Below are 26,401 nucleotides of genomic sequence, written 5' to 3' on the forward strand. Positions count from 1 at the left end.
AAAGGCTTTAATTTTTACCGGTAATTAAAGGCTGACATTTCCCTGATGGATCATCAGGAGCCACGGAATAAACAGGGAGAAGGAGCAACAGAGAAGAACAGAAGCAGGATTCTCCTCTGTAAAAAGCTCTCAGGCTTGTAATGGTAATTAAGGACTTGTCTCTGGAGAAGGGACAATATTAGAACAGAAGTGAGGCTGAGGTGGTGTGCCCCCAACTCTTTTATGTTCTCATTGCCCTTACTCATTCCTCACTTATTCTTTCCAAATCCTCCAATCTGCTCTCCCACTGTACTTCTCACCCCTCAAATTCCCACACCTTGCACCGACCTGCATCTTCTCCGCAATGCAGAGTAAAAAGTAACCAGTTCAGCATATCGTCATTGTTCCACATCGGCTCACAGCTCACTGCTATGCCATGAACAAAAGGGCCCCATCTTTACATGCAGTAGGGCTAAACATGTTTTAAAAGGTGTTTGATAGAACAAGTGTTTTCTGGTTGTGTGCACCCAAAATGTTTGCATTGGTCCTGCTCCAATTAGAGTCGACTTTGATTGCTGCTTGCCATCGGCGCAAAGCCACGGAGGTCCTAATGTGGCACAGTACATGTTTTTACTGTATTTTCTGCTCCTGACGGAGCCCGCAGAGCTGCTCCAACCCAGCACAGTAGGTGTTGTCATGGTAACCTGCAGGCGGCTATGGAGAAGGAGCGTTGACAGACAGATTTGGACTTTTCTGAGCTCAACACCCCACTCCTCATACAACCCGAAAACACACACACAAAACACAGATCCCCCCACTGAGAGATGAGTATAGACGAAAAAGCAGAATGAGGTATCTTCATCTTATTTAGGGGAATAAGATGAAGGGGATGTAGTGGATGCTGACCAGCTTTGTCGTTCACTGTTTTTGTCAATGCAATTTTTTTAATCATGCTCTCTCTCTCCCCCATCCCCCAACTTCTCTCATACTCTTGCCCTTGAATAGGTCATGTGGATATTATAAAAGTGTGCTACTGTATGATTATGGGGTGAATCTGAGGCTGCATGTAGTTTATATTCGAGAGCATACAGAAAATGTATGTATTATCACATTTTTTTCACTTTCCATAGTGATCCATCCATTTTGAACTGTCCAGATGGATGCACCATCCTGTGTTACATACACACATGCAAATACACAAATAGCAGTAATCTTTTTTTTTAAAAGCTCAAATACACCACAAAGTACCACATTAGTTTCAAATGCATCTGATTTTTGTTGTTCAAAGCCACATGTGCCTATTTATTGCTTGTCTTGTTTGCTCTCTTATCCTTCCTGTGCAGAAAAAGGATTACACAGTACTATGTGCACTTTTTCATGCTTGTTTCACACCTTGTGGGGGAAGAATCATGACTGACAGACTGACTGTATCAGATTCTCCTGCAGAGATATCCACAGGAAATCTTCTCTCTCTCTCTCTCCTCTCTCTCTCTCTCTCTCTCTCTCTCTCTCTCTCCTCTCTCTCTCACTCTCTCTCTCTCTCTCTCTCTCTCTCTTCTCTCTCACTCTCTCTCTCTCTCTCTCTCCACTCTCTCTCTCAGACACACATATACATTCATAGGCGAAATGGTTCTCTGGCAGTTCTGGCAAATGCCAGAAGGGGTGATGCACTCTTGGGCCGATTTGGAAACCTGCAAAAAGAAAATGCAACAGCACTGGCATTTTCACACTAGTTTGACAAAGAAATTATGCAAGGCTGTACGGCTGCAGCCTGGAGCCTCCCTTCTGTTGCCGTTGGGCTTCTACTTTTCAAAATAAAAGCTTGCGTCTGGTCCGCTATGTCTTCTAACTTTGGTGTTTTGGGTGTTTAAATATGTAAGAATATGTTTTCAATGTGCAAGCATTTCCATTCTTTTCTAAGATGGTGCCATGAAGAAGAAGATTTAAGGAATTGCTCCAGTGTGTGTATTATTTAATTATGAAAGCCTGTAAGTGTGCCTCATGCTGCTGGTGCCATAATGTCCCTGTCTGAAATTGGGCCGGTTCAGGCCGGAATTGCCTGGGCCGTATTTTTGTCCCTGTCCGCTCCTGTATACAGTACATATGCAGTACAGTGCTTTCTGCTTGACTATTTTAAATAATGCTTAAAATAAAAAAACTCTTAAATTACAGTCTCTGTCAAAAGCATGGCTGTAGGATCAGGATCTTTTGCGATGGCAATAATATTTATTTTTAATGTTGTCTACTTCATGAGTTTCTAGACTTATTTAAAATTTAATTTGATAAACTCAAAGCTAAAAACATGGCTGCTTTAACTTGTCATTTAATGTTGACATTTAAGGAATATGGGGTTTTATTTTGAATTACATCAGTTCGTTACTGCCAGCAAAATGTCATAAATTGCTAATCGTTGCACCGTCTTGGTTTCCCAACCAAGCCTCAACGAAAGAATGAGGCCATTGTAATGTCAAGAATGTCTGAAATTTATAACTTGAGCTTTATTTATTTTGTCTCAATTGCAATAACCAGCACAAAGTGATCGTGATGCAGTAGTTAAAACAAATAGGGAGCAGATTAGCTGGGTTTTTCCAGTCAAATGTTTTCACTGTCTACTGGGCAAACTTTTTATATTCTGTGTACCCCCAGACTCTCCTACATTTTGTGGTTGGTAAAAAGTATTAAGTTTAGCTGGGATGATGTGGTTATTTAGCAGGATCCCCCTTGTGCATGATTTTGTCACAGCAACTCCAGCTTATCATTTTACTTAATGGCACTGTGTGTTGGTGCCACACTTTCAAATTATACTATATAGGCTTATTAGCTTATATGGAATTAGGAGGCGCATATAATATGCGTGATGAAAATTTCCAAAATGAGTGAAAGCTGAATAGACACCTTTCTTTCTTTTGTTTTACAAAATACCAACACCTCAACTTGCTTGGTTTACGTGGCACTTCAAACTCACTGTGCCTTTCCTCCCACCTGCACAGGGCAAGAAAATCAAACAAATGTGCAAAGTGCACTTCAGAGTGAAGAAAACACCAACATGTGGCATCGCTTATTGTGCCAGACTTTGCCCTGCCTTGAAAATAGAGCACTAAGAGAACATTGGGTTGTGATGAAGATGAGTGTGTTATGAAACATCAAACACAATCTGACTATGACTTATTCAACAAGCAGTCCGGATTGTTGCTTATTCGACAAATAAAATATGGTGGTGGTTGTCACACAAAGAAACACAAAATCCAACTCTGCTCCAAGCAGTGACATGTGAAAGACAACGGGCCTATTCAGTCGATTCTAGGAGAAGGAGATGAGACAGAAAAGACAGAAATGACATTGACGTGCATCTGTGTTTGCTCATTTATAATCAAGTTTGTGTGTGCATTGTTTTATATTTTCTTTTTTTCTGCCTGTCTGTTCATTCATTTGCCCTTCTGTCTACGTAGCTGTCAATCTCACTGTGTGCGCTGTGCATCTGTGCTGAATTTGGACAGCATCTGCAGAGCGTTTTCTGTGCAAGGTTTGTTTTCCTCTCCTCTGGCTTGGAAAGTATTCCTCTGTCTGAATCTGAGTGCCAGCTCTGTGAAGCCTAATTATCCCAAATACTGTGAAATCAGCTAAACACGCACCAAGGGCTGATGCAAATCAAATTCATGACCTTCTGTAGCACAAGTCATTTTATAGTCTCTTTAAATGTGATCACCATTCTAGATCTCTCACGCAGTCTCTCTCATTTAATCATTTATCTGGCAACATAATAAAGAAAGCCAATGTATGTATTTTGTATTCATGTATTTTCTAATAGAGGGCTTATTTCTATGGTTCCTTTGAAAGGCATGATGTGGTTTCTGTTTTTATCAATATTTGGCATTAATGCACTTATTGTAAGAGCATTCTATAAGCACATTCATTCAACAATAAGTCACTTTACCCGTAAGCGTCAAATGAATGCATTGGTGTATAAATGGTATTAAAAGCTGTGCTTGCTTGTAAAATCTGAACAGATAATTATTTAAAAAACTTTTTTGACCACACCTGACTGCAATGTCAGTGTACTGACACATTGTGCAGTAGACTGACATCACTGCAACAAGGTGAGTATTTAAAGCACTCATATATTTGCACCTGCAGTTAGTTGCCCTTTAAAGGCAAAAAGTGAATAAAAGTATCTCACAAGAGTTAGGTTAGAAGATCGATACTGCTCACATTCTTATACACAAAATAAGAAGCTACAGCCAGCAGCCGGGTAGCTTAGCTTAGCATAAAAATTTAATAGCCTGGCTCTGTCCAAAGGCAACAAAATCTGCACCTGTATTGCTCACATAGTAACACATTATAAAATAATTTGTTTAACGCGTGGAACAGCGGAAATGGTTTTACCGGAGGTTATGCTAATTATTTAATTTCTGGCAAACTCACAGTGATGACAAGACTCCAGGAAGTCACTACGCCCCAAACAAACGAGATATACGATGTGACCTAGACTTAGCTTTGACCGCACTTGTGTGACTCATGAAGTTATTGTTACTAAATGCTTACAAAATAATCATTTGTTGAAATCCTGAGGTTTACTAGCAAGTACAGTTTTACAGTACGATTACATACCTAATTGTTTTGGAATATGGAAACTCCAATATCAGCTTTTTAGAAAGACCAGTGAGAGAAAGACAGGGGTTCAGAGTCTAGATTACAATAAGGATGGGACTTACTCTGTACCACTTAACCTTCACTGCACATCCAGCTATAATTAGGTTCAAGAGGTATCCTTTTAAATTATATTGTCTTCCAGTCCTTCTAAGTATTCATCATGTAGCTTGTGCTCATAATCAGTCTGTGTGGAAGTCGGTAAAAGAGACAGAAATAAAAGAGAAAGTGGATCTTAAATCTCATTTCCATCAGTGCTGTGACCAATTATCAGAAGGGGGGAGGATGTCAATCACTCTGATTACGTGGATGTGTTCCATACCCACGCATGCGTGAGGGCAGAAACAACACACAAAGACATGCACATATAAAGAAAAAACGACTCATAACAAACACTCACAAGCACAAGGTACACAGTCAGTCAGCGGGGTTGATATTTTTCACACCAAATCTTGTCAAGTCTTGTAATGGCACATTTACTGTATGTGGAATTTCAAAACAATTGCATTGATAGACTTGAATTTTTGAGTTTTTGTAATTGAAGCACAGTAATCACCAAAGGCCAAGGAAGTACCTATTGCATAGAAATGTAGACCAATACTGCTGGCAGCATAAAATAGCAGTCAATGGCAGTCATAATTTAACTTTTGTTGGCTTCCCTGCCCTCTGTGAGGCTTTTATCTAAAACTTACTGTACTCTTCTTTAAAATGCACCGGTAAGCGCTTTAATTACCCATTTTTTAAACGTGTATGTTTCTTTTTTGATTTAGGGCACCAAACTAGTAAATCACATGCTGTGTGTACATACGCGTTATGTCAAATGGTTTCATTTGAACTGTACACTGACATTTTCTGGCAGTAAAGAAATTCCTCAAGAGCGAGGTGAAGGTACATTTACTGTAGGTGGAGGACACAGCACAATAATGCCGTAAATAGTCAGCCTTGCTGCTTGAATGCCTCACATGATCTTTGTTTTGTAAATGGACAATGGAACTACAGTATATGTTATAAGAAGTAAAACATGTTGTCCTTGGGAACAGCAGATTCTATCTCAACACAAGGTCCATTAGCACTGCTCCTATCTTCCTCTTTAAAGAACTTCTTGTATACGCTCAAGAGGTGAGATTGAAATTTGTTCCTCTTCATTCTTTTTTCATTCATTTCAAGATTAAACTTTCAATCTCAATGTTCAAGCCAACAAAGAAAGTCCTCAAAATTGCTCAGAGAAATGGATATTTGAACATCTACAAATCTACAACTGGGCGAACTCCATCTTCTGATGAGGATTGTGTGATACAATAGAAAGCTTCAAGACAGCTAATAATATATACTTTATACATAATATAACTTCTTTTAAATCTTGTTTACAGCCTAGATAAGCTATTTTTAGCTTAGTTTAGTTTAAAAGTCTAAGGGGCGAGCAGGCAGGGCAAAAGAATGAGACACTTGAAATGAAAAAGTAAATGCTCACCATTTTGCAACACCCCATCCATCGTATTGCATCCATGAAAATGATGGTGATGTTGTAGGTGTAGTGTTGCCCACTGGTGTTTGTAGTGGTAACAGAAGTAACAAAAGTGTCTGTGAAGGAGTTTTGGGTAGTGCTGCACAAGGATTAGAATAAAACAGCATGAGGCCTTCAACAATTTCCTGTGATTCCTAGGGAGCTCAGTGGAGACTTCCTCTCCAGGCAGAGGCTGCCGGCTGCATGACATTCCTAGTTTGCAATTGATCTGTGGGATAAACTAACAGCATGTGAGAGGTTTATAAAACAAAGGAAATAGAAATGCTAATAGTTGTATAATATGTACTTTGAATGGTGTGGTTACTTTGCATGTTTGCTACACAAATAATCAAGTATGACCATACAGTTAAGTATTGCTGCACCTGTGTATGTCTACATGTATGTGTGCAATCACACGCAGGAGGTTCCTATTTTGCACGTACAGCATGTAGCCTTTGTAGAGGCTTGCTGTGCACAAATACCAAGCTGAGAGTGACTGTTGAACTACGGAAATGTCAGCTCCTGCTCCACACAGACAACACCATTGGATCGTTCCTAGGTGTTGTCCCATCCTCCGTCCCTGCACCCCTTAAAATTTGCCTTGTGCTGAGAGTGACCTACTGAAATCTTTTGAAGCTGTACCTGGATTGTGAACAGGAGAAAGGACAGAGTATACATGCCCTTAGTTCAAACACAAAAAGAGTGTGTTTCAAAAAGAAAGTTGCTAGTTCTTCCCTGAAAACATGTTCCACTCGTCACAGCTCAGGCAGTGGAACAGGTCAGGCAGTGGAACAGATCATCCTCAAAAACGTAAAATGTAATGCATTGTAATAGAACTCAAGTATTTTGATTTGACTGTATCAGAGAAGATTTGACTCAAATATAGTTATTTTTTAGGCTCTGGTTACACACATATAGTAACACTAATGCTTGCCTCCTATTCCCTGCTCTAGACTGTTACAAACCTCATACCAGTACAGTTTACATTGCTTTCCTGCTCATACCTCCTGCTGTGAAACAGGGAAAAGCGTCTCCTTTACCCCCATCCCTGCCATGCCTTTCTTCCATTGCTTTTCAAATCACATGCCTTGGAGCCAGCATTGGAGCCAGCATTGGCTTCTTCCAAAAGGAGAGTATCGTCCACCGTAGTATATGGTATGTGCTGCATGATAAGCCTCCCTCATCTGTGTGTTCTTTACATGTTGATGTGTGATTTCCTGAGAGGCAGCAGTGTGGGGTTGCTGCACCCCAGGCTTTTTCTGAATGCCACTTCAGAGGAATGCAAAATAAAGATGTGTTAGGAGATAAGCCTAAACATGCATAGTTGATGGACACTGAGTGGGGGGAAAAGAAGCCTCTTTAAGCCAACTTTAATCAGCTCACACTAGTGGTACATGTAACATGTGCATTTTTCCCTTTTTACCACTAGCTCATCAATTATTTTCAATCTCCATCTTTCTGAAATAGCACAATAATACCAAGGGAAACTTTTCTGTAATTGGTGCATGAAGTATCACCTTTTTCTTCCGGCTAGATACTTGCACTCTCTGTTGAACCAGAGAAATAATCCATCAATTCACGGAAATAAGACCCTGTTGGCTCCTCTGTAACAATCACAACTTCTTTCATACATCAACTCTCAGCAAACTGCAGTTGTTGACTCCTGACCTTCCTTCATACCCAGCAGCAGCTATAATATATATATAAATAAATAAAAATAATAATATCTCAATAAAACAATGTAATGCTAGCCCCCTTCTACTTCCCTTTCTTGGACACATAGTCTCAAGGGGGGTTGTATGAAGCTCTTGAGTGCCCTCATGTGCCCCACTGTTTACTTGCAGATCAGTACACTGAATGTGTGTGCTTTTGGAATAAGAAAACCAAAACATGTCCTGAGATTTTTTTCTGTGTTAAATGAAAGACTGTCTGTTTTAATCACAGCTGTACATCACTCGAGGTTTGTTGATTGTCTAGCTTACATCTTCTCTCATACAACCACTTTTAAATAGAATTTTGTAGGATATTTGCGTGTGCGTATGTGAGTGCAGGCTCGAGTGTGTAAATGTGTGTATGATGCACACATTACAAAGACTTGTGAATGCACATGTCACCAGCAAAAAAAAAAACGTTTTCTGTTGATTTCACTGACTTTGAAGGCACAGATATGATATGATATGGTACGATATTTGTTGGGCCATGCCCATTAAAACGAAAGCCTTTAACAAGTCATCTGGACAATCAAGCATGACCACATGTCATCTCCTGTCTTTGCAGGAAGTGCTTTGAATCTGACTTGCCGGGCATTCTTCGGCTACAGTGGTGACGTCAGCCCACTCATCTACTGGATGAAGGGGGAGAAGTTCATAGAGGACTTGGACGAAGAGAGAATCCAGGAAAGTGACATCAAGTAAGAGACACGAATGAATAGCAGATGTAACTAAATGCACTGTAAAATATTAAAGGATGCTACCAATAGCTTTGCATGTTTTAGCCCATTAACTCCAAATTGCATACTCTAAACAAGCCATTTTAATTTGATTCACTTGCTGCCTTACATTTATTTTTCTTTGGTATGAACATCATGCATAGACTTAAAGCTTGTTTTAAATCAGTTCATTCATTCATTCATTCATTTATTCTGTCACTTTTCCTTTGTTTAAATTATGTTACTGTCCTGTGGAAATAGCAAGCAGGTGGAAACATACATAGCAAGATAATCATCTATTATGTATCACAATATCTGCATGAGTGAAGATGGAAAACACACGCCCAAAAATCACTACGGGATTAATACTATTCATTAACTGCATTATGAAGGGTTTTGTCTTCACATATTTTTGAGACATTAGGCAAACAGTATAAGCTCAGAATTATGAACATTGTTGCTTCATTATGGGTATATACTGTATCAACTCAACCTACTACAATATTGGTGCCAGGCTATTGTATTATACCACAGTTTCATCTTGATTATTTGTCCCATGCCTCATTGCATTTACCAGCCATGCTGTCGAAAAGTCAAGCCACAAGATAAAAAAACTGCAAACCTGAACAGTGAGGAAAGCAAACTGTGAGGTTTTCTTGTTTCTTGCATTACCATCTTTGTTGTTCTGCAGCTGATTCAACTCAGGGATGTTAGAGTGTCTTGAGTGTTACAACCAAGAGGGTTTTCAAACCAGTCCTTGTGTGCAGCTACATTACACAATCTGTCAAATATACGAAAATAAGTACAGGTGCTGAATTTAGTTTTGATGGATTTTCTAATGCAAGCAAGTTTCAAGTCTCTGCAAAATGTTTTCATACTGAAATTAGCCGGTAGCTGTTACAGTTGTTATGTAAAGTACAGTAAGTTTTATTCTCCGTTATCTGTGATGGCTGATGAAAACGTAATGTCCAGCAACACGGGGGACCAGTGTGCCCGTGCCAGCCCCTGCAGTGCAGAACCCCTTCAGGCAACAAAAGTACTTTGTTAGGTTTTAGGAAAAGCATGTACTTTGTATATTTGTTATGTAACTGTTGTGTAAGTTACGTAACAGAGTGAGTTAAAAGTATGGAGTGTTATCGATAAATCTGGAAAGAATTCATGGCAATTTTATCAACAGTATTAGAAAGTATGTCTCTGTTGCCATTTAAGTCCTTACATACAAAACAATTAGTTTTTTCTCTATCTAACCATTTCTTCCCATAACAAGCATTTTTCCTTTAAATTTCTGTTCATCAGCTGGAGAACAGGATGCAGAAATGTTGTTTTGTACTCCACCACTACATTGTGAAACCACAGTTTTCCAAAAGCAAGTCCATGTCCTGCTTTCTGTCCCCATACATGTTGTGTTTTCCAACATTTTGCACCAAGGATGAATGTGCTAAATGTTGAACACGTCTTTCAAAATCAAATTCTAACTTGCCCTTTCTTTCCGTCTCCTTTCAGTGTAACATTGTAAAATTTCAGGGCTCTGAGACATAAACACAAGCCCATTTCCATGTTTCTCCCTCCTAGTGGTGTTACACATTTAAACAAGTCTGTTCCCTGGTCCATGTGCATGTTTCCCATTAGGGCTGTTTGGAGAGGCTGCAGCTCTGGGGAGACAGCCCTGTCAGATGGTTAACAACCACCATTTTTCACACCGCCGCCACTATCGCTATCTCCCTCTCTGCACCCACCTATGGCGGGATGCAGATGGGCCATGGGAAGCTGAGGAGGAGGGGTTAGAAGGGAAGAGAAGGAGAGGTAGAAAAAGAGAGGGAGCAGATAGGGAAGAAGTGGGAAGAGTAAGAAATATTGTAGAAGCCACATTGGAAGAAAGTAAAGAGGAAATATGTGTGGGTTTGCTTGTGCACTGACATGAATATGTCGCAGAAACAAATCTGATTTTAACCACTAACGCTGCTCTTCTGTGAGTCTCTTTCTTTGTCCGTTACTCCCTGACACCAGGATGCTCCCACTCTATGGCTGAGGGGTTATCTTTTCAATAATTAATAACGATATTTTATGCAGTGGATCAATAATGTATTTTATCATCCCCTCTCTGTTGCTGATGCTGCCACCTTAAGCTTTTTCACATCCAGCCGGTGCCTTGGTTTTACTTCCACGCAGTCAGACAGACATATGGATCAGGCAAAGACGGGGAGCAATGGAGAGAAAGGATAGGAGAAACTAGATATGAGCAAATCTCTTTTTACCCTGCAGCCCAGCTGTCTCCCTTTTAGATGATACAGTGGGCATGTTTCTAAGGGTTACCTCTCTTCTCCAGGCTGGCACCCACACGTTATTACCAATGCATCAGCAGCCAAACTTGAGCTAAGAGACGAGCACTCAAACCTTTGGGCTCAGAGCTTCTGCAGGCCCTTTTTTACCTAATTCTGAGCCTATTGATTTGGACTATCAGTTCATTTCTAAGGTAACCCAACCCCGTAAATTCTCATTTGCGAAACCGGGACAGGGCAATTGTTGTTATCATAGCACGGATGACTGGACATTAGCATAGCAGAGATTAATAAATTAGCTTAACAAATCTGGCTCAGCATATTAAAAAAGGGGATCAATGTGTTATTGACCCAATTCAATTGGTGTTTTTGCAGGTGTACATTGATTTGAATGTGTAAAAGGAATGAATAAATTGCAAACATGAGGGAGGCAGAGAATATAGGAAAGAAAAAGTGCCTAGAGCAGCAATAGTTTAGAAATGTGTTTACGATTTACTCATTCGGCTAACTCTGTATTGATAAACATAAATACCCAAAAGAAAAGTATTTTTAAAAGATTTACATGGAATTCTGCAAATCTGACAACAATGTAGGAGCATCTTGGAGTAGACGCAGCTCTACAAAGTCTGGTATAGTTCAAATTCACTCTTTAGCCCAGCTCATATGGCTGCCATCCGTATTTCTGTGCTTCACCTGGACCTTCTTGTCCACCTACTGTAACTTAATTTGCTTATTATCTCCGTTTTAGGCTTGGCTTGAACAGCAGTGGTCATTATCCATCAGGCTGTATGGTTTTGAGCTGTGTTGCCTCATATAGTGTGATCATGTGAAACTGGAGGCTTCAAAGTAGCCGCCACTCCCTGGAGAGACATGAATTATTCCCGTGCCTATATTCTCCCGTGCCCAAAACCCCCCAACCCAATTGCACAAAAAAACTCAGCTCAAACTACAAATATCATCAGCACTTCCTCAGCCTCTTTACGCAAAGCCCATGATACACTTTCAATTACTGATGCCAAATCTCCCCAACAAGCTGTCCTTATGTGCAGTTTATTGGCTAGTAGGCGAGAGAGAAGAGAGAAGCTTGAGAGTCATTATCCCCTTACACACTCAAGTACACACACTCTCTCTCTCTCTCTCTCTCACGCTCGCTCTCTCTCTCACGCACACACACACATACACACACACTTTCCTCATCCCACTCCTTGCTTCTCAATACAGCCGTTAACACATACAGTAGATGATACATACTTACAAACACACATCCACCACACACACACACACACCCAAACAGATCTCTTTCTCATTTGCACTCGTTTCCTCCAAAGTGTAATTTTTGCTGAGGGTGCTGCAAAGTGGGCTAAGTAGTGTGTCTGAGGTATGAGGGAGCATTATCTCCCTATTCTCTCCTTCATCAGGCTCAACCAGCCCAGCGGGGGACACTCATTTACTTTATGGAATATTACTTTCTCTCCTTCTCTCCGTTACCATGGCAGCCGCTATAAAAAGATTTTCTTCTGATCGCCATTATTTGATTTCACCCCCCGCACACTCCGAGGAAGAACCCTTATTGATTTTCTCATTTCTCAGATGTTTTGAGTGCAGAGAAAAGAAATGAACATACCTTGAAGTACTTACAGTAATACAAGAGGGACGTCATCGAGATACAGTGAAACAAGCTGCTCACAGGCATTTTATGGCTAAACCATTGGGAATTGTAACGTAATGTGTTCTGTGTGTGCTGTACTCTGGACCACAACTCTTAAAGCCCTATCACATAAATGCTGCTTGCCATCACATTCATTTGCACTTATCACATGTTCTTGTACATTAGCAGGGATCAGAGGTACTTGCTTCAACCAGGAAAAGCCACGTCTCAAATACTATTTCCCAAACTAGTGCTGCAGAGAAGCATCGCTGAGTATGTTTTTGTTTGTTTGTCTTGCAGGATTGTCAAGGAGCATCTTGGGGAGCAGGAAGTGGCCATTTCCCTGACTATTGACTCCTTGGAGGAGGAGGACCTGGGAAATTATTCCTGTTATGTGGAAAATGGTAACGGCCGTCGCCATGCTACCATCCAGCTCTTTAGGCAGGGTAAGGGCTTTTTGAAGTTTCTCCCTGAAACCGTGAGGATTGTTAAAACCCCTTAACATGCAGTTTTTGTATTTCCCTGTAAGTGGTTTTAAGGTTGGAAAATGCATCTTATTCCACACTTTCTGATACAATCATACATATTCTGTATCATCTTATTCCAACTATCATTAAAGCTATATCAATGGAAATATTCTAGATGTTTTGTACATGTCATTTTATAAACATTTTCCCAAATGTCGGTCAGACATATTTGGTATCTAGGATCTAAACTAGGACTTCAAAATAAAATTCAGTGTATTGTGATCACTTAGACTCACTCTTTTAAAACAACATCCTTTTGTTCACCCTTTCTGTTCCATTTTTTTATTTCTTCTTCCATTCACGCGTGTGTTAACAATCTGTGCTTGAGCTCCATGTGGTTGTGCCATTCTTCTCTAAATGTGCTCCAGCAGCTGTGTAACTGTTTTGGCTCTGTAGCATGACTTGTCTGAAACTCTTTTCATGCACTGGTTGTCACCCTGTAAGAAGAGGTAATTTGATGGCTGTTTAAACAGCAAATTGGTCCTTAGCTTTTCCCAACAGGCCAATGAGTTCAGCATACAATTGCAAGTCTTTATCTGTCTCCCTGCTTTAATCTCTGTCTCTGTGACTGTCTTTTGTAGATGGTCCAATTCCTTTTGAGTGGTCTTTTTAGACTCAAGACAGCTTCATTTAACTCTTTCTTTCTTTCTTTCTTTCTCTCTCTCTCTCTCTCTCTCTCTCTCTCTCTCTCTCTCTCTCTCTCTCTCTGTCTGACACATTTTTCTGATGTTTAGTTAATGTTTTCCCTCCCAGAATGCATCACTTATAAACCCTGCAGCACATATGTTAATGTATCTGTTCTGGCTGTCTTTTATTCCCTTAGAAGAAGGAGAGAAGTTAAAAGAGACAGTTCCAAAGTTTTTACCACTACTGTCTTTCTGAGTATTAGTTATGTTCAAAAAAATTAAAGGTAATGTGCCTACTTATACAGAAAATCTTTCTTTACAAGTTAAAGGACTACTTTTTCATTTGGAGAAAGACCCTTATTTGCTTTCTTGCCAAGAGTTAGGTAAGAAGATCAATACCACTCTCATGTCTGTACTGTAAAAATCAAGCCACCAACAGCAGATGGTTAGCCTAGCTTAGCATAAAGACTGAAACAGTAACTTTTTTTAATCTCGGGTCCAAGCTAAGACTCCAGTTCTCATTGCGACCGGTCGTCAAGAAATATTCCGGCACATAACCCCACATAAAACCACATTGGGTCATTATTACACTTTGTTTTTTTTTACAGTATTATTTAGTCTAATATTAAGCCCTAAATTAAACCTATTTGTTATTTGTTATTTGGCTAATTTAGTTAACTAGTTAACTATCACTTACTTGTGGGAAAGACAATTACTGAAAAAAAGCTTGCATTTAAAGTAGAAATATCTCATGCCACTGAAATAAATAAAATGTAAAGGTATTTGCAGTGTACATATGTGTGGGGCAATGTGTTTGCTATGGCAGCCATTCAGTGCTCCAGTCCACAGTGGAAGAGGTATAAGGTGAAACCTGTTCTGGCTAAGCCAACCAGGTAAATGCTGCTTTCATACACAACATAACTCATCCATCCCTAAGCTAGATCTCTGGGGAGATGTAGAGGAGATAATAGAGAAGAAAAATGAATGGAGAGACAAAGGGAAAGAAAAGAGGGGGTAGGAGAAGCGAGAGTGAGAGAAGATGTATGATGGAGAGGAGAGATGAGTAGACTAAAGCCTCATTGAAAATGCCTCCATCCAGCTTTATACGACAGCCACAGTGCAGAGCTGTGTCATTGCTATGCTCCTCCAAACAAATGAGCCCAATTTCTCATCACTCTCTTTATTTTCTGTGTCTCCCTGCACTGTGCCCTCTCAGTTTTCCCAAAGTTATTATGAGCCTTGTGTCTCTTCCCCCTGAAGATTGATGCTGCTTCTCTCTGAAAATGCTTATAATTGTCCAGTATCCAGCAAATGTAAATGTGTCCAATTAAGTGCGTCATGTTTTAACTTTACCAGGAACATGAAGATGAAGAAAGATAACCTGCTGGAGAAATAAGTCAATAGCTGTTTTTGTGTATTCATAAGATATAATAATAATATATATTTATAATAAATATATTTTCTGGTCTGTGTGTCATCCTCAGCAGAGCTCATGTACACGGTAGAGCTGGCAGGAGGGCTGGGGGCAATCTTGCTGCTACTCATCTTCCTCATCTCTCTCTACAAATGCTACAAGATCGAGCTGATGCTTTTCTATAGGAGGCAATTTGGCAGTGAGGACGTGGATGGAGGTAAAGACAGCACAAACCATCACAAACACTCTCTGTTGCTGTCTGAAGAACTCCAACTTGTTCTCACTTTTTTTCACAAGGCCTTTCTCATCCAAAATAAAATGTCAAGCGAGCATAGATGACTGTGTATGTGCCTGTATTGGTTTGTTTTTATGAATGTGAAAATGTTCTGTTTGTATACCCAAGTGCATGCGGTTGTTCTGACCCTCTATCAATAACAGACTCCCTGGTAGATTCAAACGTCCTCTCCTATCTCATTGACAGCAGCCCATTTCCTATCTCTCTCTCTCTCTCTCTCTGTCTCTCAACTTTTGGTGTAGAGGTGCACGTTATTGGGTGTGTGCATTGCTGCAATGGCTGCAGTGCATAGGGAAGAGAGGAGACAGTTTTTCAATTTGTTGCCCATTTAAAAAGAGATCAGTCTCAATATGTCGTGGAGTGATGCCCACCCTCTGCTGTCGAAGGCCACATAGCAGGACATGAGGGCCGGGCAGGCTCAAAGCTCCTTCCCTGAGCGACATAAAGGGAGGCCTATAGGGAGGTCTCAAACTGCCTGAAATTCAAGTCAAACTTTTCTCTACAGTTAACTTTTGCTTAAGTTAACAATTCTTCTGTTTGTGTCCCAGTATATTCCCTTTTTGCTTTGTATTTTGACTCTTTCTGCTTTCTTATCAAAAATTCTGGAAAGACTGAACTCATTTTTGAATCATTGGATTGTTTCTACAGAGGCATGAATTATCTATCACACAATATTTTGTTGACTCAAAACTTCCAGTCATACCGTCAGGGACCCACGGATACTAGCTGTTTTTGATTTTCCAAGTTTGCTAGGTGGTTAATTTGAGGTTTGTTTGCTAATTTGAAAGCGTTGTTTGATATTTGGATCCTATCAAGTGCAGCCCTGGTCTTTCCAGTGAGATTCAAAGCTAAGTACGCTCCTCAAAGAGTTTGTGAAAAAGCCCCTCTTCCCTATTTGACTGGCCCACAATCCTGTTTCTACAGTGCATAATGACTAGGACTCACTGAACATGTCACCAGTAGTGCTTTTTTCCTGTCATCTATTTTCTGCCTTTTCAGTTCTTCCCTCTGTCTTCTGGGAAATTTCAAGTTGGGGAACAAGGTATTGCCTAGGTCTTGATTTGGGTATTTTTGTACCTACCCCAATTTATTTCTCATGTACACTATATTGCCAAAGGTTATTGACACCCTTGTCCAAATGCTTTTGTTTACGTATGATGTGTGGCTGTTGTTGTTTTTTATCCAGACTACTTTGTTCCAATTAAGGATGCTTAAGCATGGTTTAGATAATTATTTTTCCTGTTTCAACATGAGCAAAGAGAGATTCAGAAAGAAATGGTGAACTGAAATATCCACTACGAGCCAAGCCTTATCACCCAACATCAGTGACCAACTTTCCTCATACTCTTGGGGCTGAATGTTTTGGTGTTTTGAATAAAAATGAACTTTGTGGTTGATGCAGAACAAACACTATAATCAGGCTGTCTTGTGTGAATGTAAGTTTTACATAAAATGGTGTAAAGTCAGACTCTAACTACATTATATTAACAGTAATGCAGCATATCAGTGAAAACAATGACCATTTTCAAAAGTCATTCTTATTCTACATTATTATAAATACTGACTTCTGCATCAATTTGGCTTTATCAAATATGGGTGTAATGTTTAGGTGTCTACATATTTTTGCCCATCTAGTGTAGGTGTATGTGCAATTTGTATTGTGCCATGAGGACTCTTAGGACATTGTGTCTTTTGAGCTGGATATCCATGCATTTAGTGCACCTTTTTCATGTACCGCTCCCTGCTGTTTATCACTGTGTTTCAGAAAACAAAGATTATGATGCATACCTGTCCTACACCAAAGTGGATCCTGACCAGTGGAGTCAGGAGACCAGGGAGGAGGAACGCTTTGCCCTAGAGATCCTTCCTGATGTCCTGGAGAAACATTACGGCTACAAACTCTTCATCCCAGATCGAGACCTCATTCCAACAGGAAGTAAGCACAGGGACTGTCTATGTATACATGCTTGCACACATGTTCATGTATTGTATTGTATTGGAACGTGAGGGCATTTTTAGTTGCTTGTACCCTGTAGTTGCTGCAGTGTGTGAAACATTGTTTACACTTTCTCATTTACTAGCAAGGACCATACCAAAAGAATGTTAGTATAAAAGTTTAATAAAATGAGGAAGTTTTGGATGTTGAGGATGGATGAGAGGAAGAGGATAAATGCGAATGTTGAAGCAATATGCCTGAAATGATGAGCAACTGAGAACGTTATTGGTTTAAGCTGAGATGCCCAGTCGGGCTGCTGTGGAAGCTGTGTCACTGCCCAAAGAATGGCTGGAATAGTATCTTTAAATATGCCAGAAATGGGGAGGACTCTGTGAAAATGCATGTGAAAACAGAATCTAGTGGCCATTGTCCCTGTTTTGGTGAGAAACAATGGGCCTTGAGGGAAGGCTTTGGTTGCCCATCTGAAACTGATGTTTTGGGTCGGTGCCTTGGATGGGCTGAGATAGGAGTCCAGACAGAAAATGTCGATGGGAAATGAAGCTCCGAGCTGGTTGGTTTTACTTCTCCAGAGTATGAATGGCGAGTCGGATAGAGTTGAGAGAAAGGATTATAGGTAGAATTGGAGCATTGCAGGAAGCCAAAAAATGCAAGCAAGAACATGGAGTCGACCATGGTGGATAAGTAGCCTGGACGTAGAGAATGAAAGCAGAGGCTGAGAAGGTTGGAGGTGAGAGAGGGTTCTTGTTTTCGCAAGCTTTTGATTTGCATGTAAACGTGGGAATGAGAATGGAATAAGCGTGGGTGATAAAATTACAGATAGCCATGAAGTCAAGAGAGGGAAAGGGCAGCTGGTATATGGTATGATATGCCTGGAAACAATTCAAGTCGGTCAAAGAGAGTACATGGGGCAATGCTGTTAAGGATGGCTTCTTTCAGCATATTCAAAATGTTTTGGAGGTAGTTGAAAGTGTGGAGCTAGTTGAATAGTGAGCCTGAAAACAGTGGGACTGGTATGGGCTGAATGTTGAATTCTGGGGACAAGAGTCTGCATTTCTGTAACGAGAAGCAGGACAATAAATTAGAGGAGCTTTTGTGGGAGCTGCATTGAGAATTAAATGGTGTTTGGCAGATATTAATGTAAATCTTCACATGAACTGCATGATGGTTGGATAATGAGATCTTTCCACAACTACTGTGTTATGGGAACAATAGAGTATGGACTCCCTCAGACCATCAGTGTCCCCAAAGATGGCATCTATAATAATGGGGTAGAGCTGGAGAGTGGACTGAAGGTTGTGGCAGATACAGGAAGTGACAGGAATAAAATGGCTGGAGGAGAATTGCTTTCAAACACATCATTGCCTGAATCTGACAGATTGCTCTGCAGTTTGAGATCCATGCTGAGTTGATTCTTTGGTGTAATCAAAGATAGCATTAGTCTAACTTTTTAGATTTGAATAAGCCGAAGCACGGTGAAGCACGGTGAGAAACGGGACAGGACGGGTTAACCAGTTATGCAGTAAGTAGGCTTGACAGGTGATTAGTGGTGTGGTTGAAGCATGGCCCTGCTCCTGCGCCCAAGTTAACTAGTTAACTTCACTCATTTTAAACATGTGTTTGTTGTGTGTAGTTTGTCTTCAGTTTTGTTTTTCACTGTCACTGTCTCTTGTTTCAATGTTGTGTGCTTTTTGAGCAGATTCAAGCAGAGTACAATCACACTCACACATGAGAGGATGATTATTCCAAATTTCCTAACAATAGAAGAAGGAAAACGCAACATTTAGTCAAATACAATCGCCAAGAACCCATTGTTTTTTATTGTCTAAAAGAAGACCATATTATTTCACAATGGCTATTCTAATATTATGTACAGACATGGAAATACGGTTTAGTGTATACCAGGAGCGGCTATATTGAACAAATTTAGCATTCTCCCTGGTTTTCACCCATGCATTAATACATTTCCAAAGATTCTGTCTGAACAAATTCTCATGCGTACTAACTGCTTAGTAGTTCGTCCGTGCCAGTGGTACACAGTGTGCTCTAGTTAGTAGTATTTCTGTGTGTTTGTAATGTAGGTTTCATGTGGAACAGATAAAACGCAAACACGTCCTAGTTGGTCCAGACAGAATTAAACATCAGTGGAAAATGTGTGAAGGCTCTGAGCCCTGCCGCCTCTTTCCTTTAATCAAAAGAAAATTGCCGCCAGCATCAGTGCCAAGCAAACTCATTGTAGATGAATGTCCAATCAGGGAAACATGATGTGTGAATAATCATATGTGAAAAAGAAAGATGAGTGAGGGAAGATGCGGCCACTTTTACAACTATGTTGAGCATGTTTCTGTGTCTGTACTGTGTTCTGCCTGTGACCTAAATGTTAAAATGTTTATGTTTAGGTCTCACCAATGAGCATTACCAGGATGAAACACGACTCTTTGGAGGTACTCGCCCTCAGTCTTTTCCTCTTGTATCAGCTGCTGTCATTTACCTGCTCCTAGGAAGTTTCAAAGAGACGCTTAGAGTGGCACTGTTGTGATCTGAAACATGAGGCCCAGTTCAGCAGCAGTAACTCAGCCTGTAGACTGTGCTGCTTTATCAATCATTGCCCCCATCTAGAGCCATTTAGTTGTCTGTGGGTCTGCCCTTCAAAGTATTGTTAACAGTGCATATAATAATTAATTTACATTTTTACACTGCACCAGAACAAAAGGCGCGAGTTCAACTGAATAAAGACCACAATTTTTATATATGTTATTTACAAACATACAGTCCATATGTCTTTCACTTCACACTAAAAATTGCAGACTAAAGTAAATGTTTTTGGACAAAATACTGGAAGTGGACTGGAAAACAACCACTTGTCACTGTCTTGAGTTATGTGTCTGATGCTGTATGTTCATCCATCATTGTTAAGTGTTGTGCCCTTGTCCATATTAAATCATATATTTGGATCAAAACATACTGAACGTGCATTACTCAACTATTTTTCTGCTTTCATGCATGTGTGTTCTTTCCTTTTGTACCTCTTGTTTCCTACAGCCTACATAGAGGACGTGGCACGTTGTGTGGACCAGAGCAAGCGCCTCATTATAGTCATGACACCCAACTATGTGGTGCGGCGAGGCTGGAGCATCTTTGAGCTGGAGACACGGCTGCGCAACATGCTGGTAACTGGTGAGATCAAAGTCATCCTGATTGAGTGTGCCGAGTTGCGCGGCATCATGAACTACCAGGAGGTGGAGGCCCTCAAGCATACCATTAAAACCCTTACTGTCATCAAGTGGCGCGGCCCCAAAAGCAACAAGCTCAACTCCAAGTTCTGGAAGCAGCTGCAGTACGAGATGCCATTCAGGCGCACAGAGCCCATGCTCACCCACGAGCCGGCGCTGGACGTCAGCGAGCAGGGCCCCTTCGGAGAGCTGCAGACCGTTTCTGCCATCTCCATGGCAGCAGCCACCTCCACCGCCATGGCAACCGCCCACCCCGAGCTCCGCTCCTCTTTCCACAACACCTACCACACCACCATGAGGCAGAAACACTACTACCGCAGCTACGAGTATGACTTACCCCCAGGAGGGACCCTGCCACCTCTCTCCTCTCTGGGGAACCAGCACACCTACTGCAACATCCCACTGACACTGCTGAACGGACAGAGGCCTCCTGGGAAGAGCCGAGAGCACAGCCTGGAGGAAGCACACGCTAACAATGCCATGCTCCCTCTGCTACCAAGAGAAACCAGCATCTCCAGCGTCATCTGGTAATGATGAACAGGCTCAGCATCGGCTGCAGGAAGATCAGAGCCCGACATGGCTGGGCTCAGACTGGTGGCTCTTAGGAATACAGTCCATGGTTGTGAGTACAGCAAAAAGTGTTTTAGATCTATTTCATTCCAACTGTTGTTAACTGGCACCAAGTGATGGAGATACAGCAGGATTTTGGACACAGTTTTTTCAAGTGGACAGCAGAGGATGTTTTCTATGTGGAACTGCAGGAGATATAATAAAAACACTGTTTCATCTACTAGTGCGATACAGACTTGCAAGAAGTACACATTACAGAACCAACACTCTGTGGCAATCGCGCCCACACTTACACTCACACACAAATGTGCATACATACAAACAAAAGGAAAACAGGGTCTTGTACATATATTTCAATTTATTTGTAGCATCAGTGTTTTCCTGTTTTGTTCTTTTGTTTGTTTTATTCAATCATGTTTGTTGCCTTCTCTACTACAGGACTTTGCTTTAACTTGTTATACAGAGTTGTATATTTTTTATTTTCACTTTTTAGTATGATTGTTTTTATTCTTATTTTAATGTGCTTGTTTGGAAAGCCAGTATGTCACGTACCTGCACTCTTGTGTTTTGTTTTGTTTGTTATTAAATCTTTGTGTAGTTTAAGAGAACATTTTTTAACACTTTTAAAATTGCCTGGACATTTCAGGAGCTTCAAGGAGCTGAAACTTCTTTTTGTTTACCTGTAAAAGGTGTATCTAGTTTAAACGGAAACTCTCTCTTAAAAAATCATAGAATATGCAAAAAGAAGGACGAACTGGCAAAAAATATACCTTTCTGTGGGACTGAAAAGGAGGAGCAATTGGGGGGCAGTGCTAGTCCTCTCCAATCAGATAGACCGATGGACTGGCAGGTCTCTCTCTTAAGCTTCATATTTTCTATTGAAACAAACAGCCTTGCTGTTTTAGAGTGATAGTGAAATGCCTCACCTTAAAAGGAAATCTGTAGATTATTTTAAAAAGAATTCTATTTTTATAACAGAAAAGAGTTTGCTTGAGAAGTCTTACTTATTTGCATTTCATCTACCATAGAAAGGGGATTTGTGTATAAGTGTTATGCTGGTTTTGTACACTTGCAATGTGGTTCCTGGTTTGTTAAGAGGTTACGGTGGCTTCTGAATTCCACATGAAAAAAATATGTCCTCTACTGTTCTTGATTCAAAATTAAGCATTTTCAATGTTTTGGTTTATAAAACATATTATTATTCCCATCCTGATAATTACTTTGGTTCATTTGGATAGTTCATGTTTAAGGAAAGAAAACATTTGTGTTTTGAAAGACTTTTTAAATATATTTGAAGGTGTGATTTTTTGAGTATGCATAGCAAATAGATATGTATTCTATATATAATATAGATATTTATATAAATATATAAACACGATTTTCACTTGGAAAGAAATGTCTATCTTTATAGAAACACAATCATTATCAGTTGCCGTTACTTTCTCACTGCACATTAAAAACATTGATTTCCTTTTGATGTTTTCCTTTTTTGTCTAACTTTGACCATTCGTTGACAGTAAGTCAGGACTGCCTTATGTACTGATTACACTCCTAAAAATCCACATTAATAGTCATTAGGAAGGATACTATAATGACAAATATGAACAGAGGAATGATTACAACAAGCAAATAGGGCTTTGATGTTTATATGAGCACCTGACTATTGTTTTAAGACAGATTTGGAGAAAAAAAATGAATCTGTCCTTTTAAGTTTACTTCAAAACCCATGAACAAACCTCTACAGGGGAGTTGTGAAACGTGCTTTGCAAACACTGAATCATGAGAGATTTACTGTACCAAAAAAGAAAGAGCTAGTGTCCAGTTGTATGTTTGTGGTCCTGTCTTCCAGTGATTTTCACATTACATAATATAAAATTAACAAACTATTATTTACAGAAGAATGCTAATGCAGACTGCAAAGAAGAAAGGTCAACAATTAGACAGCATGCAATGACAGAGGTCATGATGAAGATCTCACAGTTTGAAATTGGCTGATATGGGGTTCTCTGAAGCCTGATTGTCATAACACTCACTATATGATTTTTTATGAGTGTTGGAATTGTATAGGGAGAGTGGGACTTTGCCTGGTTTGACACTGGCTGGAACTTTTGTTGCATGGTATTCAACCTTGCTCTCTCGTCATGTTTACTGTCCATCTCTCCTGTCAAATGAGGCAGAAATGCCAAAGATGAAGCTTTTAAAGGAGTACTGATAAAAGAAATATGTTGGCTTAAAGCCAAGGAGTCTTATATGATGCTTGTCTTTTTCTTGGCAACCTAAACACAATGGTGGTGCAGTGCTGCCAAATAGTGCCATCTTCTGGGGTTTCGTACTTCCTGCAGGGGGTGTTTGTGATTGAACACTGGTAAACATACAAACAGTAATCAGATTTACTGATTATCTGTCAATCCCAAAAGAGAACAGAGAAAAGAAGAAACTGGGGCAACGAAAAAAAGACAGAGATAAAGTTAAAAGGAGTGGAAGGGAGAAAGTGAGTGAAAGACTGAAGTGAAGAGTGAAGAGTTTTTCACCATAAAATACAGGCTATGGATTTTGTTGTTGGTGTCAGGGTGCAGAAAAGCAGCTGTAAAGCTCAGATGGTTACGGACTATGAACACAAATAAAAAAAGCAGGTGTAACTGTATCAATAAAAACACAATTGAACCACAACCACTGGAATTCCCTTAGGCCTAATGAAGATGCCAACAGTATGAGGCATGCGCACATGCAAGCACACACAACATGTTGTCCACCACAAGTAGAGCTGGTGTTGCGTGTTGGCAGCCTCCTGCCAGACAGCTGGAGTTTTTATTAGCAGACACAGGATTAATCGACTTTTTACAACCCAGAGCTATCAAAGACTTAATTGGAGAGAAAATCGGCCCCAACAAGAGGGAACATAGAAGAGATAGACAGAAGAAAGCAGGGATGGAAAAACAAATGACATCTGACAAAGTGTTTATTTGGGTAGTTGTACTTGCACAAGGTATTTTTAGAAATCAGTCATTTTAACTTTACATAAGTATTTTTTATCTCAGTGGTTGTACTACTTAGGATATGAGAAAGGAGCAAATCAGCAGCTGCAGCAGAGAAAAAGCTGGCGGTGTCTCTGGCGTCCACACGCTGCTCTGGCGTTTCAGAGCCATTAAAATCCAGTTTCAGTTTGAAAACTCGGGTACAGAAGAGGATTTGGGACAAGTGCGTCAGAATTCTGACTTAAATCTCAGAACTCAATGCATTTTTTTTTTAACACGTGGCCTTACTCCTCTTCAGTAGCTTACTCAGGGGTTGCGCCTTTGGAAGCGATGATGACATACTCACTTTCTGATTGGGTCTTATCAATCGAAATAAAACGGATGGAAAGGTCCTTCGCATTCAAACCAACTTATGGTCAGAGCGGATACCGTTGCAATGGCAACGTATAAACCGACTTGCGAAAAGTCCCCGAGGTGAGGTTTTGCAGACAAACGAGTAGTGGAGTTGTAACGTTCCAAGGCGAGGCCTAGCTGCCGCCTAATTAGTCAAATCCAAGCGTTTCGACCTAGTAGTCGATGCTATCGGCGGTTGTGCAGTTAAAATCTGAATTTTAGTATGCTACCACTGCCTACATGCAAGTTATTTTGGAGCAAGCGAAAATTCCTGTGCGACATTATATCCTTACACCATGCGCAATCCCAGTGTAGGCCTACGTTAATAAAGTGTGAAAACCTTTCTTCAGTCTCGTAGTATGGACGGAGATCTGTACCTGTACGCTAATGAGGACAGACGTGTGTTTTTCCTTTTAGAAAACGTAGTAGTGTGGATGAGGGACTTTTAACTTCAGCTGCGGTTGCAGAGACTTTTTCAGCCAAAAAAATAAATGTTGGGACAGTGAAGCTGAGTGGACTTGCTATCACTGAGAATAAACAGCAGAGAAGTCGAACCTGGAGCAGATTGTGGATTTGGTGCCCAAGACACGCAGAATGCTGCTCAGACAGGTAAGTACAACTTGTGTACAACAAAGTGTGTGTGAGTTTAATCTGAAGCTACCTTTTTGTGTGGGTGTGTGGGTGGGGGTGTGTCTGGGTGGGTGTGTGTGTTTCTTTGTTATTGTCTGAGTTTTGACCTATTTTAATATAAGGCTTATTAATTCTGTAAGAGTACACTGAGGAAGGCAGTTGTCTAATTGATAATTTATAGCCTAATCATTGTTTTGGAGGTTTGTGCATGTGTGGACATGTGTACGTTGACGTCTTACTGCACTTTATTTTATAGTCTAATTGTGGTATTTAAAATTTTTATCATGTATCCTTATCATCATGTTCATTTTTTTTTATTGCCAGTGAACTCAAAAGTACGTTTTAACTGACTTAACGTACTATCTAAGTACTTAAGTAAGACTTTAAAGTAAAAGTAGCCTACTTTTACTTGAATCAAATAGTCTATAGTACCCTTTCCATTTCTGTAAATAAGCAGATCTTCAGAGCAAAGTCCACAGTTGTATGTGCCAGGGTGGCGTGTGTTTGTTTGTGCTTCTGTGTCAGTGTTGTCTTTTCCTGCAAAGCCGTATCAGACCACCGGGAGGTGTGTATGAGAGTTATAAGTGGTGGTCTTACATGAACATCCAGGTGGTATCTCGTGTTCTCGGGTTATTATTAGGTCCGCACGATTAATTATAAAATCGCAATCTTGAGAATTTTTAGTTAAAAAAAGAAGAAAAAAAAAAATGAATTTCTTTGATTCTCATTTCATTTTATGAGCCAACTGCATCACAAACACTACTTTCTTCTGTGATTTAAACGTTTTAAAATGCTCCCAAGCGCTGCAGTACTCTCCCTTCTCTTCATTGAATCCTCTATTTTTACAGGCTTGTGGTGATGCGCAATGTACCAAAAAAAATTTGTTTGGTACTGCCAATTTGTTGTTGTTTTTTGTCATGGTTAATGTGCGCAATAAACATTACACTTTGTGAGAAATAAATCGTGGCAGAGAATTGTGATATCAGTTCTAAGCTAAAAGCAATCATGCGTGCCTAGTTATTGTCTTGGACTTCTTCCTTCCAGTGTCATTTAATCTTGAATGCATGTGGACAGGTTGTTCTGTGCTGAATTGCTCGGACCCTAATAAAGCCACAAACTGCGATTCCAAGGTCAAACCTAGATTTGTGTCATTCCATGTCCAGTTATTGTGCATTTAAATCACCCCCTAGTGGTCAATTTGAACGTGACTTGCATTGTATGTGTGAAGTCATTATGTAGACATTTCCTGGAGGTTTTGTGTTGATTGGACAAACATTTAGTCATTAATAGCAGGATTTG

General features: G+C 40.2%; 1 protein-coding gene across 1 annotated transcript in view; it reads left to right on the forward strand.

Moving 5' to 3' along the window:
* il1rapl1a (interleukin 1 receptor accessory protein-like 1a) overlaps positions 1 to 22,548 on the forward strand; it is a 90,276-nt gene extending 67,728 nt beyond the window's left edge. Inside the window, exons 6-11 of the mRNA XM_032530302.1 lie at positions 8,408 to 8,540; positions 12,786 to 12,931; positions 15,123 to 15,269; positions 17,113 to 17,283; positions 19,701 to 19,745; positions 20,344 to 22,548. Of these exons, the coding sequence (XP_032386193.1) occupies positions 8,408 to 8,540; positions 12,786 to 12,931; positions 15,123 to 15,269; positions 17,113 to 17,283; positions 19,701 to 19,745; positions 20,344 to 21,065 (1,364 nt within the window). The 3' untranslated portion in view covers positions 21,066 to 22,548. The remainder of the gene's footprint in view (positions 1 to 8,407; positions 8,541 to 12,785; positions 12,932 to 15,122; positions 15,270 to 17,112; positions 17,284 to 19,700; positions 19,746 to 20,343) is intronic.
* The last annotated feature ends 3,853 nt before the right edge of the window (positions 22,549 to 26,401 follow it).

Source organism: Etheostoma spectabile, chromosome 11, assembly GCF_008692095.1.
Source record: "Etheostoma spectabile isolate EspeVRDwgs_2016 chromosome 11, UIUC_Espe_1.0, whole genome shotgun sequence".
Classification (NCBI taxonomy): Eukaryota; Metazoa; Chordata; class Actinopteri; order Perciformes; family Percidae; genus Etheostoma; species Etheostoma spectabile.